At 39.9% G+C, this 17,664-nt stretch overlaps 1 protein-coding gene across 2 annotated transcripts in view; it reads left to right on the top strand.

Moving 5' to 3' along the window:
* Positions 1-17,664, top strand: part of LOC308399174 (ankyrin repeat and BTB/POZ domain-containing protein 3-A) — a 279,641-nt gene that overhangs the window by 202,232 nt on the left and 59,745 nt on the right. For both annotated transcript variants that reach the window (XM_080886229.1, XM_080886230.1), the window contains exon 3: positions 17,050-17,257. In XM_080886229.1, coding sequence (XP_080742355.1) covers positions 17,050-17,257 — 208 coding nt within the window. The remainder of the gene's footprint in view (positions 1-17,049; positions 17,258-17,664) is intronic.

Raw genomic sequence — 17,664 nt, forward strand, 5'->3', positions numbered from 1 at the left:
ATTGAATTTAAATAAGAAGAAAAAAAGAGAAATAGGCTTGAAGAATGATCTGTCACACCCAAACAAATTGTTTTCTCCTTTACAGACCCAAAGGAAATGACGGAATAGATTAAACAACAAGACCAATTTGTATTTTTCAGACATTTGTTCCACAAAGAGACAAATGCCGACTGAGTACTCTTGAATTTAATAAGCACAAGCATGCCGGTACTGGAGATTAAGCTGGGATTGCTTTGTTTCCTGCGGCTGTGTAAGGTCAGCAGCCTCTTGACAATGTGGACATCCAATCCTATGCAGCTGCACAGGCCAAGTGTTCGCTCCAATTAAAGTCTATTAGAAGTATTGCATTTCAAATGAAACGTAAGTATGCCCACAACTCCACCAGCATGTGTAAGCATCCGAGTGTGCAACACCTCTCCAGAGATGTGCAACACCCACCGGCAGATGTTCTTCATTAATAGTTATTACCCATCAGCCTGACATGTGAGAGTTGAGGATACATTGCCTCTCTCAGCTCTTTGTCTACTACTTACTTCAGTGGCTGAGAGACAAGCTGAAGTTATATCCACTTTATACTGAAGCCCTCCTGCAAGAAGATAGACATTACACCGCACTCTCTGCCTGAGCTGTGCTGCTGAGAGATAATACAGACCCACTAATTGAGTGTTTTGGAGGTTGCCAGAGTGCTAATAGAAGTTTTGGGGTAATAAGGCGGTGAACTGAACAGGCTGCCTTTAGTTTCTCACCTCTCTGTTTCCAGAAAAAGAAGAAAGGAAAGCTGCTTAGAGACAAACAGCAGCAGCTGTGTGCAGTAACACTTTGATGAAAGGACACTTGGCAAAAGGTTTTAATAGCTGTTGGTATTTTGGATTGATTTTTTCTTTTAGTCAAATTTTATTCTCCAGTTTCATAGACTGCCAGTGAAGTAATGACTTATGCTTAATATACTGCAGGAAGGATTTTTATTGAGCTGCTCACTGGTCTTTATATCACTTCATTTAAACTTCATTGGGTGTGCTAATTCTCATCCAATAAGCAAAACAAGCATCACGCACTTACAGGTACTTCTCGTAACTCTGCGGGGAGCCTTGGCAGCGGGAAATATCCAGATATTCAGTGTGCGTGGGCTGACATCTTTCATCTGTTCCTTTTATTATTAAAATAAAAAATATCCTGTCTCAGAATGATGCTGAAAAATACCCGTTTGTGCGTTTGTTGAGTCTAGTCTGGATTACTGTAATTCATTATTATTGGGCTGTTTGGAAAGCTGATCTCAAACACAGCAGTGAGAGTTCTGATGAAGACTTTAAAATATACTATATTTCTCCCAAATTAGATTTGCTTGACTGACTCCTTCCAGAAAATAAAAACACAGAGTTTAAACTCCTGAATGGTCAGGCTGTGGTGTATCTTAAAGACCTCCCAGTAACCTATTATCCTATTAGAGCACCCTTAGAGATTATTGTAGAGGCATTACATAGCAATGTAAAACAGCTTGAGGCGATTGTTGCTGTGAATTGGCACTATATTGAACTAATCCACCTAAGTGTCGGGGTGATGTGCTACTAAGTCTTATCTAGGCAAATATATATTAGCTCAGTCAGTAACATTAGATGATTATTTCTGCTTATAAGCTATATGGCACAGGTTATTATTACCAGCTTTTATTTTACCGTAGAAGAAATGTTGCATAAACTTCTGATTTACACAATTTGGATGTCAGAAAGAATGGCTCATTGGCTTCACCTTTGAGGCATGGAGCCTGTGTCTATCTGTAATATGCATTTAGAGTGGAGTGTCAAACATAAGGCTGGAAGCTAGTATTGTTCCACAGCAAAGCTCTGAAAAATGTGAAGGAAGGCATAAATTTTAGACTTTTAAGTGTATTTTCATAACTTTTCAACTGATAAAGACCTGCTCTATGGCCATTCATACTACACCAAAGTAAATAAGTAATAGATAAACCATTAAATGACAGAAAGTACCTGTTTTTCATTGTTTGCTACATAAATTTCTAAAACAAAAGCAAGCACAAAAACAGACAATTAACTTTTTGTAATTCTGTCAATTAACAAAAAAAATTCAGTTGTGTTCAGTTTTATAATTACAGGACAGTCTGTGCAATAAGCTAATAGATAGATAGATAGATAGATAGATAGATAGATAGATAGATAGATAGCATATTTACATACATACTTTATTGATCCCACTAGGGAAATTGTTGTGTACAGCAAAGACAAGTTGCTATAAACAGCAAAAGTAAGACTAACATCATGAATATCACTATAATTCTAAGTAAACAGCTGCATGAAGGTACAATATAAAACATGTTTGGGATCTTATGCCTGATAGGTGTGTTCACCTGTCACAGACAGAAAAGATATTATACAGCTTTATAGAGAACAGCAGGACATATACAGGGAGTGCAGAATTATTAGGCAAGTTGTATTTTTGAGGAATAATTTTATTATTGAACAACAACCATGTTCTCAATGAACCCAAAACACTCATTAATATCAAAGCTGAATGTTTTTGGAAGTAGTTTTTAGTTTTAGCTATTTTAGGGGGATATCTGTGTGTGCAGGTGACTATTACTGTGCATAATTATTAGGCAACTTAACAAAAAACAAATATTTACCCATTTCAATTATTTATTTTTACCAGTGAAACCAATTTAACATCTCCACATTCACAAATATACATTTCTGACATTCAAAAACAAAACCAAAACAAATCAGCGACCAATATAGCCACCTTTCTTTGCAAGGACACTCAAAAGCCTGCCATCCATGGATTCTGTCAGTGTTTTGATCTGTTCACCATCAACATTGCGTGCAGCAGCAACCACAGCCTCCCAGACACTGTTCAGAGAGGTGTACTGTTTTCCCTCCTTGTAAATCTCACATTTGATGATGGACCACAGGTTCTCAATGGGGTTCAGATCAGGTGAACAAGGAGGCCATGTCATTAGTTTTTCTTCTTTTATACCCTTTCTTGTCAGCCACGCTGTGGAGTACTTGGACGCGTGTGATGGAGCATTGTCCTGCATGAAAATCATGTTTTTCTTGAAGGATGCAGACTTCTTCCTGTACCACTGCTTGAAGAAGGTGTCTTCCAGAAACTGGCAGTAGGACTGGGAGTTGAGCTCGACTCCATCCTCAACCCGAAAAGGCCCCACAAGCTCATCTTTGATGATACCAGCCCAAACCAGTACTCCACCTCCACCTTGCTGGCGTCTGAGTCGGACTGGAGCTCTCTGCCCTTTACCAATCCAGCCACGGGCCCATCCATCTGGCCCATCAAGACTCACTCTCATTTCATCAGTCCATAAAACCTTAGAAAAACCAGTCTTGAGATATTTCTTGGCCCAGTCTTGACGTTTCAGCTTGTGTGTCTTGTTCAGTGGTGGTCGTCTTTCAGCCTTTCTTACCTTGGCCATGTCTCTGAGTATTGCACACCTTGTGCTTTTGGGCACTCCAGTGATGTTGCAGCTCTGAAATATGGCCAAACTGGTGGCAAGTGGCATCTTGGCAGCTGCACGCTTGACTTTTCTCAGTTCATGGGCAGTTATTTTGCACCTTGGTTTTTCCACACGCTTCTTGCGACCCTGTAGACTATTTTGAATGAAACGCTTGATTCTTCGATGATCACGCTTCAGAAGCTTTGCAATTTTGAGACTGCTGCATCCCTCTGCAAGATATCTCACTATTTTTGACTTTTCTGAGCCTGTCAAGTCCTTCTTTTGACCCATTTTGCCAAAGGAAAGGACGTTGCCTAATAATTATGCACACCTGGTATAGGGTGTTGATGTCATTAGACCACACCCCTTCTCATTACAGAGATGCACATCACCTAATATGCTTAATTGGTAGTAGGCTTTCGAGCCTATACAGCTTGGAGTAAGACAACATGCATGAAGAGGATGATGTGGACAAAATACTCATTTGCCTAATAATTCTGCACTCCCTGTATTTCCCGAAGCGTTCTTCATGGTGGTGAGGTTGAATCTGTCCGAGGGAGGAGGCCCACCATTTCAAATGAGTTTGACACCCCTGCTTCTTGGCTTTTCTTGACAGTGGTTTTAGAAAAGGAAAACAGATAGGAATATGTTTTCATTTTGAAATGTAACTTTTCTTATCTTGTTTGAACCTCAATAGCAGCAGGTCTCTACTAAGGCCTTACCCATAAACTTTACTTTCAGTTTGTTGCATTCTTTAGAACCTTTATAATCTATTAAGTAATTTATACGAAAGTTAATGCTGGTAGCATTTGCACGACTGTGGGTTTCTGTCAGTATTCTAACATGAAATCGCTTAAAAATAGCCATCATAGCCAAAGAATAAACGTTAATGACTACTGTGGGCTTCTCCTCACGTTCCCTCCAACACAACCTTTTGCCGTTTCACCTTGTCATTTCCCCCAGCATCACTGTGATTAAGTGCAGCCTCGCAGTATTACCGTTGTCTTGTTAAATATACAGTATGTATTTCTCTTTGTTACCAGTGCTTATTTACATTGCCCACACAATTTTCTCTTCATCACATTAACTGTTGCTGCAGTGCACATAAACACAAATGTACTTTTGATTTGATTTGCTGCTGTGCTTTGGTGAACAGCTGCACAAGTCTTTTCCAGCTGTACTGTAATTGTCAAGCACTTTAAAAAAAAAAAAAAAAAAGGAACAAAAATAAGCCCTCAGCTGAAATATGAATGGTGCAGAACTATTTAAGCTCATTCGACACAGTGCATAATAAAGACATAAGAAAGTTATTTATTACACAGTGCCGCAGTCTGCAGTAGTGCTTTTGCAGATCTTCACAGAAGAGCCATTAAAGTCCCTAAAAGAGCCATTAGAAAAAATAAAGTGGCATCCATTTAGAAGTCCCCTCCTGTGAGTTGGAAAGATGATGACAATAGGGAGTGAGAGATGCTATGTGTAATGTACTGCTCCATTTCCACAGACTGGAAGTATCTGGGAGAACTAAGATAAGATGATGAGGCAGAATTAAGCTGGTTTCAGAGATCCCTTCAGAGTGACATAAGTCATTGTCTTGTACCACTTTCCCTGATTTTCTTATAGTTGTTAATGAACAGATTTATTCTTGGGATAACTGGGAGCTGTAGTCTTTTTTAGTGTGTGAGTATGGGGATTTTGTGTTGGCGTTTCTTTGCTTTGGATCTCACTCATCAGTCCAGAAGTGGACAGTTGCCTGCAGCAGACTGGGGCTTCTGTTCATGCCTTATGGACAGAAAGAAGTAATCATGTTGGTCTCTGTGCACCAGTGCTATTAGATACAGAAACAGTGCAGCGGCAAGCACTTGACCTTCCTAAACAGAGATTTCATAATATTTTGCAGCATCTTGCATCATAAGACACTCTTCATTTTTAGTCAAAATGTCCTCCAGGGCTTCAAAAATGGACATTTGACAAAAACACTAGAAATCAAACTTTACTATTGTTAAAAACGGGTAATCATTGTAATTCACAACTAAATATTTCACTATATCCGTCCTTCCAACCCCATCCTCACCGGATCCTGCAGTAAAACAGATGGTGTCATGCTGCTGCTGCCTTCAAGTGTTCTTTTAAAGTGTTTGCCTCCAGATATAAAGTCGTTTTGGTGCAGTGACTGAATAGAAACTGCACATTAGGTACGTTTTGTGTAGTCTGTCAGTGAATTTGCAGTGTATGTAAGACTCCTAAACACTGGAGAAACATCCGAAATTACATGAATTGATTTTTTGCTTTGAGGGGGGATGATTTTACAGTCATGTCTGAACCACAAACTGTGGGTTGGATGATATGTAATGTACTGCTTTGGGCAGACAGGCTGCTGCTTGTGGTTCTGTGGACTTGCTGATGTGGTGCAGAGGAACACAAGTCTGTATCCTATGGGTAAAAGACGTGGGCTTAAACTCTACTGTGTGGCAAATCCTTTAAAATGTAACACCCTCCATTTTCACTGTGCATACTGGGAAATAAGAATGAGCTCACAATTTTTTCCGCATTTATTTAAGGTTTCTTTTTGTTGCATTGCTATTGTTATGTTCTGGTGGATAGACTGTATTTACAAGATGGCAATTGTATTATCATCCATTGCCTCAATTTTAGCATTTTCAGCTCTCGTTTTAATTTAGTGGCATCAAAAGTGACCACATTAGTGAGGTTTGTTAGCAATATGAACTTATTAGATGGCCTGTACCGCACAGCAAGATGTCATATCGGAAATCACATTAAAAAGCTCTAAAAGGAATCAACACCACAAACATGCCAGAAAGAACCAGTTCAATGACTTGAAAGGTGAACTGGGCTCTCAGTAGGTGATAGGGTAAAGAGCACAGTCAATTGGGTGGGGCTTAGAGTCGAATTGTGCTCATCCACATCGAAAGGATACCAGCAACAGAGGAAGCTGTGATAATGCACAACCTTACTTTTCTTCACCGTGACGCATGGATAGCAGAAATGTTCATCCCAAGGTTTCAAAACAAGACGTCATAGTACATACGGTCACTGTTCATACTTTCTATAGTGGCCAAATTTATACTTTTCATATACAGCTTGTGGCAGAGTTTGGTGCTGACACTGTATGTTCATCATAAGATGTGCTTTTGTAATCACCTAGCTGTTTGATTCAGTTTTAGCTCCATAGCTCCAAATCATTCTCATTTAATAGCCATTAGTTGGATGCTGATATGTAGCTTTTTGTGTGCCAGCACATTTTGTACTTCTACAAAAGCTGCTTTATAATATGTACCATTTTTATGCTCACTGCTTTGGTCAGTATATATTTTTTTTTTGCATCAATTCAAGGAAGCACAAAATCTGTAATATATCAAGTGCTGTACTGATGCCTGGTGCTTCAAAATGAATGAATCATTGTGTAGCATTCGCAGCGAGGCACTTCATTTGTTTTTCTCTCTTTTTTTTTTATTCCCTCTGTCCCAGCTTTCCAGTTAGTGCCCCGCTGCTTCTCCATGTTGCAATTTATTCATCAACATAAACAGTCTCATTTCACAATGAGTTCAGTTTATAAAAAGATAGATTAGAAGATGGATCAGTGCTCCCCTTGTGACTAACCACACTCTATTCCCCTCTGTGGAGCTTGCAGAAATAACACATTTGGATATGTCTTTATCCTTTTGTTTCACTCCTATTTGGCTCATCATGGGTTCACAGGTCCATAGGCTCAGCAGGTATTTTTTTTCTTTCCTCCAGATGGCTACCCAGCTTCTGATCACATCCTAGCCAAGCTACTAAAAACCTGTGACTTTGTTTTATTAAACCGGCAAGCTGAGAACATTAATATATGCACTCCATGTGTCCACCGATCCCCTGTCTATTCAAATACGGACTGCTATGACCTTTCTTCACGTAACTCATATTAAATGTGTCTGCTGGTGATAAATTTCCACTTGAGCTCTGCTGGTAAAAGTATCTGCTAGTTCTCTGTTAATGACGGCATGTCCTGTAATCAACAGTGATTAATAGGTGCCATGGAATTGCTAATGTGCCCCACAGGGAGAGCTCTGAGCCGGTCGTATTACCAAGCGATGATTAAATGTTCTCGGTTTGGCCCCCGGGGAGCGATAGGCCATGACAGTGTGTCAGAGGATGGTGAAGGAATCTTCCATCTCAGACTTCCATTAGGGAGCACAACAGTCATCTCACTGTTATAAACTTGGGTCACATTTAATAAGAAGTTAGCTCATGTCAGTTTGTCTGCTTCAATTACACACTTGTTTGCTTATCTTTTTTTTGTCTTTTCTATTTGTTGTGATACACATTCAGAATTCATGGCTCATAGCGTTGCTGTTTTGGTTACTGCTGTCAAAGTTCTGCAGAACAATACCCGCTCACCATCGGACAGCACAAAGACAAAGTTAGCTACTAGCTGGTGATTGTATCATATCTTTCAGAAGCTAAACCCCCCTCCAGATATTTCCTTTAGCAGTTAGTGGAGGACAAACACAAAATTTAAAATGACTGCTACTCCATATTGATGATTCTGCAAAGCCCTTTTTGAATGAGATTATTGTTCTCTGGGGACTTATAGTAATTTGTGATAATTGTGGCTGCTGTCTGTGATCTTAATCAGCGGTCCCCAACCCCCGGGCCATGGACCGGTACAGGTCCATGAGTCGTTTGGTACCAGACCGCGATAGTTGAGGGTCGGGTGTGAAATTTATAGTTTTCAGGGTGCCTGATTGCTAATAGCTACTGGGATTATAGCTTACACTCATCAGGAGATGTCAACAGCCCTCTGCTTGTGTTACCTGTTGAGAGAACATGGTGCCACGCAAGCTAATGAGGCACTTGGAAAGCAAATACCTTCTGAGAAAAACTTGATCTATTTAAGGAGACGCTGGATCTGAATCAGAGGCAGCAGGACCGTGTGTTCGACTGTGTAAAAGTGTCTGATAAGGTGAAGATGGCACAAATGAGCTGTAAAAAGTGCTTTCATGCGAAAGAACTGACAACATGTTAGGTGGCGGAGGCTGTTTTGAGCAGCTAGAAAATAGATGTGCCTTGACAGTTTGGCTTACCTTTAGGAGTGCCCACTGACCTGCCATATTTCGCCAAAACAGAGGTCCTGTGGTAATAGTCCACTAGGAATCTGGAAATTTGTTTGGAGTGTAGAGTAAGAGTAAAAGAGTAAGACAGACACTGTAAGAGAGAGACATGATAAATATGTAGCAACAAAGATGGCTGCAGAGTGCCAAGACTTTCTTTTATAAGGATTTTGAGTAAGCTTATATATAGCAATGTTCAAGCTGACATTTTTCTCTATCAACAGGCGCAGTAGATATAATGTGACAGTCTGTGGTGTAATGCCAGATCAGTGGCAAGCACCCAGAGACTTTCCTGTCAGCATTTTTTGCCACATGTGGGCATAAAGTCTGTAAATTTGATTGAACTACATACTTTTCATTTCCCAAATGTGCAGCATAAAATCCAGATGTATGGAGCTAATTTCCAAATCACATGAGGCATCTTGGTAATATTAGTCCCATGTAAATAAGCCTTATGATGGACAATTTAAATGACGATGTTACACCAGTTACTGCACTTTGTGTATAACTTTTCATTTCTATCTAACTTGATTTAACCTGTAACTGCTACAAACTCATTACCTTGGGGCCTCAACTCCACTCCCTCAAGTGGGATGGGATAAAAAAAACTGTCTGATCCATGTTTGGCAGCCAAACTCAAAAGATTATGTTAAGATTAATAAAAAACAAAAACATGATGTAACACTTCAGTATGCTGTTTCCAAATTGTTTTTGAACCGGTTTAAAGATAAAGTGACTCCAAAGGCAGCCATGCATCTCATCCATCTCATTATCATTAAAAAGTTTTGGGTCTTTTGATGGATTTAAGCTTGTTCCTACCCAGAGGGGCCTCCATGCTGAGTAGCTACAGGATATCTGTCTAGTGTATTTGCAGTCAAAATACTATCAGAACTCACATTAATAATTTCTGCTGCATCCTCCCTAATTCTGCAACGAGAAGGGAAAAAAAGTTTAGGAAGAACGTTTATAGGATTTTAGGTCATAATGAAATTCATGAATGTCCTCCCTTCTGATTGTGTGATAATAAATATAAGCTACAGTGTAAATACAGCTTACAGACAGATTCACGCAAATTAATCATTAAACATAGAAGTATACTTCTAAGATTAAAAAAAAAAAGTGTGAAAGGGAAGTTTGCACTCTATTTTAAAAAATAGCTACTGAGTAAGGAATGGATTATTTATTACACAATACAACACTGGCACTGCCTTCGTGTTAAAGTCTCATGAAGAATTCAGACTCTGTGATATAAATGTAAATAATTTCCTCGTGAAAAAAAATAGAACCCATTAAACTCAAATCAAAAGCATATTGACATTACCACAGAGTCGGATCAAGAGTAGGATTGGCATTATTTTACCAAATATAACACCATTTAATCACTTCGTGAAGCAAATTATCTGAATTCCACTAATAACTTAAAAAATCTTTTTAAAGTTTTGTTCTCGTACATTGCACAAGATAAATGTATCACAGTTAAATTGCATCAAAGTACAGACTGTTCCCAGTACAATAACTCAAACCACATTCCCTGTGGCTACTCGTTATAAGAACATAATTGCATTGTGCTTTATTGTACCTGCTGAAAAAACTTCGAAGTGAAATATCCTCTAAAAACAATCTGAACCTTGACAGAGAAAACTTAATCTGGCCCACATACTCATGTCAAACTGAGAAAACAGCCTATAAATTTGACATTTAAAAAAGCTGTGTTGTTGAGATGTCAACATGTAGCAAGTGTTATTCAGGAGAAACAGCTACACTTTGTGAGTCTTTATACGTCGATGCCAGCAGGCATTCTGTAGTTTTTAATAAAGAAGCCCGGCTGAGTGTGTGGTATGTTTGAACTTTTTTCTGGAGTGAGAGGTGTGAAGGTTTTTCTCTGTCAAAAGTTGAGGTTGAAAACGTCAAACCCAAAACTTGCTTTAGTTATATACTGGTTAATGAGACTAGGTAAGTGATTGTGGGGACTCTCTGCCTTGCAGTTCTCTCAGCATGATCTGGAGTGTCTCAAGAACAATTAGATGAATTGTTTTTTTGCATCATCACTTCAAACCTTTCACTGATCCTGAGATATAACCCAACCTCTATTGGATGAAATGTCATATAACCCCCACACCATCACACTAACAGAAGCCCGAACCATTGATACAAGCAGGATAGATTCATGCTTTCGTGTTGTTTGCACCAAAATCTGACCCTACCATGACAGGAGTGGCGCCCAGGGTGGTCGTTTTCTGCTGTGTTATTCAGAGATGTTCTTTTCCACACCTTGGTGGTAATGAATGGTTAGTTGAGTTACTGTTTCCTTCCGATCAGCTTGAAGCAGTTCTGGTATCTGACTGCTGGTAACTGGATATTTTCTCTTGTTCAAACCATTCTCTGTAGAGACGGTTGTGTGGCGGGGATCTCAGTCGATCCAACAGTATCTGAAAATGCTCAGACCACTGAGAGCGATGCCATGTTCAGAGTTACTTAAATAACCTTTCTTCTTGATTCTGGTTCTTGGTTTAATTTTCAGCAGGTTGTCTTGACCATGTCTGCACAACTAAATGAAATGAGTGGCTAATAAACTGATAAGTGGATCTGGAATAGTGATCACACCATGTTATCAGCAAGCAAGCACTTGGTGATGGTGGTGAGGAAGAACTCCCTTTTAAGAGGAAGACACTTGTGACAAAAACATGCTGGAGGGTTAGAGTGAAATAGAAGACATTGTATTGTCTTGCATTGTTAATGTTTGTACAACACTGTCAACCTGCTTTCAGGTACAATAGGAATTTTACCATTCTTGCTGTTAGCCATTTAGTGTTAGCTACTCGTACAGAGCAAAGAGCACAAAATAAGAAAGGTTGTAAACTTTTAATGATGCTACATTTATGTTTCTGTGGACTCTGAGGGGAAACATGTTGTTTGTATAACAGAATTTAAAGTTTTTGTGACAAGTTGTTACAGCAGAAAGTTTTTCCTTTATGCAGAGTCACTTTTTTAATACGGGTAATAAGGAACAAAGTTTTGCTCAGTAATGAGTCCTTCCAAAAGGGAAGGACTTGGCTCGGAGAAAGAAAGACACTAAGCTGTCCCTTATGATTAATTCAAATCAGATGAAGCATGAACCTCATAGGAGTGTTGCTTAGATAATTACAGCAAAGGAGATGGGAGCAAATGTTGTCCTGCTGACAAAACCAAAGTCACGGGAACAATTAATGAAGGCAAAGAAAGCTTGATTATCGACTCGGGCGTTGGGTTTTGCTCAGAGGGATAGCAGTGGTTTAAGTATTTGCATGGTGCCTGACTCTAATGTTAAATGTGGCTTTAAAAAAAGAGAGAAGTGGATTGCTATTTATGGATGTAGATTGGCCAAAGAGATCTGCTTTTGCTCAGCAAGCTCTACAAACACATGGGGAGTGCATCCAGTTAAAGGAGTTAGCAGTTCTCTGCTCCTGTATTGTTTCCTGTTGTGCAGAGTGTTTCCCAATGTAAATGCATGCTTCAGTCATCTCGGTTTTCTCTTTTTTAATGTTTATTAATGCCTCACTTCTCCTCTTAATATTCAGGCCAGTGTCGCACTTTGTTAACATACGGAGAGTAGCTTAGGGACCTGGAGTGGAAAGGTTTTCTATGCTCACTTTATTCCGCCTGCTTGAGGTTCTAGTTTAACGCTACTGCGATCCAAATATACAGTAAACAGCATCTGAATACTGATGATTACCACATTCAGAAAAATGCTAGAGTTTCTGTGTAGCTGCAAGTAATGACTGTTTTTTGTGCTTATTTATAAGATATGTAGTTTATTTTTAATAAGCCCTTGTTATGCCATTCCTTTCCCCCTCTCATACAGTATATATACAATGTTGCAAGAGTGGATGCTCATATTACACAATGAATATGAAGTCTGTTTGTGAGGGGCGACCAATCGGCAGAAAGAAGGCTCAAAGAGAAGGTAAAAAGCCCAGAAAAAGTAATAAATCCAATTCAATTTATTTATTTATACAGTGCCAAATCACAACAATTGTTGCCTTAAGGCAAGCAAGTCGCCTATAACATCCACTGGTTGGACCTGTTAGCTGGATCTTCCAGAATGAAGCTTTTAAGTTTTATTTTTGTATCATTTTATTTTGGAATCACAGGACCGGGCACAGAATAGGACAAGACATGGATACAGAGCAATCATACGGGTGTAAACACTAACATCAGTGTACAGGTGGTTGTGTGTGCTGTGTATGCCGTGTTTTATATGAGTGTGTATGACTGCTCAGTCTGGACCCATAATAATAATGGAGGGTGTGGGGAGGTACTGGTGATGTGTCTGCCCCCAGCCACTGGCACCAAGATAAGGTCACCATCAGGTGGTCAGGCAGTGACTCAGCATGCTAAGGTCGGCCAGAGCATCAGTTCTGTTGTTTTCTAATGAAATTAACTTTTCCTCTGTTCTAATATTTATACTCTTTGGGATTTATTTGGGTTGTTTAGATTTATAATATGCAAATCACTAGATCGCTGGCTGACCTTGACAGCAGAGAGTTGACCTACTGGAAGACTTGTTCCAGGAGAGTAGTCGAGAAAATGTTAACAGTAACTGGACTTAATTGTGTTGCCTCTTCTAGAGTTTCACCTGCAGCATGATAGATCCATATACCGTAAAAGGCATAAGTAGATAAAATACCAAGATCATATCTCTACCAAGGGTGAACATCCTACATACCTCACAGTATGTAGAAAATTTATTCAATGGTAGAAAACACTTACAAAAATTCCTGCATCCATTGACTGCAAAAGCATTTCTGAACTGGACCAAACCCAGCTGGACTACCTGTGCACTACAAGGTGTATCAAAAAAAAAAATCCGTTCTCAAAAGGCTATATTTTTTAAAGTAACGGGTATAGAAGCTTGCAGTAACTTTTAAAGTACATGGCTGAATATATAGTTTTGCATATAAAACTTCCAATGTTCACAAGTCCTCAGTGTCACCGCCCCCATACAATAATGAAACTTGTCTCATACTGTTGTGAGCGTGTCTGAAGTCACAGCAGCTATTGCTGTTGTTATGCTAACTACCGATATCCACAGCCACTGAAAAAAAAAAGTTGGCACATTTTTTCCAGAATGCTGAGAAAAAAGTCAGAATTATGAGATTAAAGTCAGAATTCCTTTTTCTCAGAATTCTGATTTTTTTTTTTCTCAGAATTCCGAACTTAATCTAAATTTTTTTTAATCCGAATTCTGGAAAAGAAGAAAAAAAGACATGTCCACTTTTTTTCCCATTGGCCCTAATCCTCTTTGATTATTACTGCTGAATGCCTGCGGAATTAAAGCACTTGGAAACTGGATTATTCAAATAAATTGAAAATAGGAGTTGAAATTGTAGTAATAACAGCTGCAGTAGCTGTAGAAGTAGCCTTCTTATTTTTCTCCTCGTTCTTTGGGCGGCTTCCTTAAAAATACTCAGTTGCTGGGTTTGGTAAATGTCCATCTTGGCAGGATTGGGATTGTGGTCATGGTTAAAAGAAACCACCAGTGGTACAAGGCTGATGTTTTGCTGACCCATCGAGCAACCTGAAATTCATCAGCCTGACAGCAGGTCAAACTGTGATTTCTACAGCTTTTCCTCAGCTCCTTTAGAAGCTGCCTCAGAAATGACCGTACCTCATCATGTCTAACCTCAAGACGGGAGATTTATAGCACCGCTCCACTTGAACACAATCACGGAAGCTGAGCGTGTTTGCCTCGTTTTCAATTATTCATTGATGTGTTTAATTCTTTCTCGGCCGTCTATGAGGCTCCCCGGGGCCTGAGTGTAAACAGTGCTGTGAGCAGCGCGCTCTGTTTTCGTCTGGCTGCCTGTGAACTCTGTCAGAGGCCTTTAGTTTGACAGATGGAGAACCTTAGGCTCAGATTCACCGTGTCAGTCTGTCTGAGGAATGAGATTTCAAGACAGGGCAACTTTACTCAGACTGGATATTTTTGGAACAAACAATCAAACTAGATCAGAAGGCGATGTGTTTGCTGTTATACTGCAGCTCAGGGCTTCCAATTCTCACACATATACAGTACGTGCATCATCGACCTTACCTGAGCGTCCATATTCCTCCACAAGCCTGGAGCCTCCAGTATTCCAGTAAACTGAGTAAATAGATGTAATTAGATCAATACGAGTATCATTTTTTATCTGAGAAATCAACCCCTCAGGCTCACACTGCAGTATTTTCCCTCTCAGAGCTGCATCGTTACTCTTAAATGCATCGCTAACGACCTCATCTATAAACTGCTGCGACGCCGTCTAAATTAGAGAATGATGACTTCCAAAATGTCAGTGCTAAATATCTGCTTCTGCAACACACGTCACAAATTTCAGAATTTGAAATTCATACCTCCTCCAGTGCTTCAAAACTATTAGAACTGTAAAATTTCTTCTGACTCTCTTTTGCTCCTGGTTCCTGCTGTGCACAGACGCAGCTTGAAAGAGATCACGCCAAAATGAACGGACCGCATTCATGATGAAGAAAAAAAATTAGTATAAAATGTACCCTATGCTGCCCTAAAAAAAAAGTATTTTACTTAATCTCTCTAGCTGTTATGGTTTCTAATGCGCACAGCTGTTCAGTTGTAAGCTTTTTTGCGCAACTCCTCAGGATCGTTAGAAAGATGGTACATGAGTTGGGGCTGCAGCCCCGCAGACCTCTGGTTATCGCCCACATTTGCAGATATTCAAACACATCTGGTGTTGTGCCCACTGACAGCTGTGCACACAGAAGTAGAGAACATCATTAACCATATATCTGCATTCAAGCCAGTAAAAAACTACTCTCAAAATATTCTCATTCCTTTTTTTATTCAAGACATTTGGGTATTCATTTACACTTTACTCCTCCGATAAAAGCATCAAAGGGTAAACTGCAGTGATCCTGAAACCGTGACTGGATTCTCAATATGTGTCATGTATTGGCTTTTGTGGAAATAATGTGAGCTACCGCCAACACAGTTGAACTCTCATTATGTTACTAATAGAGACATCAAGATAAACTGAAGTCCAGCAGCAGTGCTAGCTAACTGTGGGGATACATGTGTTTTTCAGTTTATTATTACGTGTGGCTCCATAATGTGGTGTTTTAAACATTTGCCTAGCAAGCAAATATCCACAGTTTGATTCCAGGAGGAGATACGAATCCCTTCGAGCTTGCATCACAAAGGGCTTAAAAAACAGTCACCAATCTGTTGACTCATCTCTAAAGGCTCATTTTATAGCATACTATACTTTCATGCTTTCGAGAAAAATAAAATCAATCGAATAGCCTAGATCGAGAGAGGAGTAAGAACATCAAACATCCATCAAACCTGTCTGCATCACAGGTCTTTAATGATAGCTTGTTCATCGAGCAACAAATGAGACAGAATTTACACTTTGGTGAACATAAATGGTTTATCAGTGTTGTTATTTAAAAACAAGCCGTGGTTATAATAGCCTCTGTATGTGAAGGTGAAAGTCTGCAGCTATCAAACAAATGTTGGCGTTAAAAAACAGAAACTTGATATTTCTCGCTTTGTCTCGAATCTTCATTGACATTCCTCAGTTGTGACAAGCTTTCCTGTCAGCTTGAAACTGCTTGGGCGTTCTCCTTTGACCTGAAATCAACATGACATTTTCACCCAGAGAAGCGCCGCTCACTGGATGTTTTCTTCTTTGGACCATTCTCTGTAAACCCTACAGATGGTTGTGTGGGAACATCCCAGTTTGAATAACCTTTCCTCATCAGGTTGTCTTGGTTATGTCTACATAACGAGATACCTTTGATTGGCTGATCAGAGATTTACGTTAACGAGTAGTTCACTAGGTTTACTTAATAAGTGTAGATGTATTTAAAGTCTATATTTAAAAAATATAGAAAAGGCTTGTAGCTCTTCGTCCAGCCAAAACCGAGAGCCCATCTACCAATCTGACATTCACTCATTCAACCCTGTTCCTTATAACAAGGCATTCACAGTGTTTTAAAAAACCCTGTACTCATTCATTTTAAATTTAGCACACACATATGCTCAGTGACACAGATCCTGCAGCTTCCCTGTGACTCTGTGCATCATTACCCAGGAAAACATGGGAGAAAAATAAGTGCTACAGATAAAACGAGGACAGACTGAGAGTGAGAGCACACATGTCTGAGTGTGTTTTCACTGAGAGAGACCCGATGTCTGTAAGATTCATTTCAAGGCAGTCATTTCCCCACTCATGATTGTGCGGGCACATGTGTATGACTACACGTAGGCTGAATCAGAGGGTGTGTGAATGAGGGAGTGCGTCATCGTGAGTACTTTTGTGTCTGAGGGTTGGAGTAGGAAATGGGTTTTTGCTCTCAGAATGATATGTAAGACTTTTATCAGTGTAGTACACAGTGTTATTATTTCATCCTTGATAAATTACAGTTTGTTATTTTTACATCGCCCACCACGCTGCCACTGATATATTCATAAATTCCCTCCAGGTGATTTGGTCTCCCGGGCCATGCACCACCTCCAGCCGCTGCACATCAAGAATGCCAGCAACGGGACTCCGGTCCACCAGAAGGCCAACACCACAGTGCACTGGGAGCCCGAAGCCCTCTATACCCTGTGTTACTTCATGCACTGCCCACAGATGGAGTGGGAAAACCCCAACGTAGAGCCATCCAAAGTCACCTTACAAACTGAGAGGTGAGTCCAACAGAGGCTTCAGACACTCGGGAATCAGGTGTTTTGTACTGTGACCACATTCAGGTTAGCTCAAAGACACCATCCAGCTGACTCAGCTTAATAGTTTAAATTCTGTAATCCCAGGAGAAAACTGAATAATCGATAGCATTTTTAAAAGATGAGCAATAATGCACAAAACATGTCGTCCTGGAAGCAAAACATCCTGCACTTGTTAACCTGGCCCGTTGAGATTATTTCAGTAACGTCTCCTCCCACTCACCCTGTCTGTCTGCAGTAATGACTTTACTTTCCCTGTGTGCATGTAAAAGGGCAGAGTCTTTTAGTCAGCAACATGGGCTGACAGCTGAAGCAGGCAGGTAAGGAGCTTGGGAAGGCTCTAGACTAACCTTACTGAACCAGCAGTTTGG

This window comes from Rhamphochromis sp. 'chilingali', assembly GCF_963969265.1.
Source record: "Rhamphochromis sp. 'chilingali' genome assembly, chromosome: 7".
Lineage (NCBI taxonomy): Eukaryota > Metazoa > Chordata > Actinopteri > Cichliformes > Cichlidae > Rhamphochromis > Rhamphochromis sp. 'chilingali'.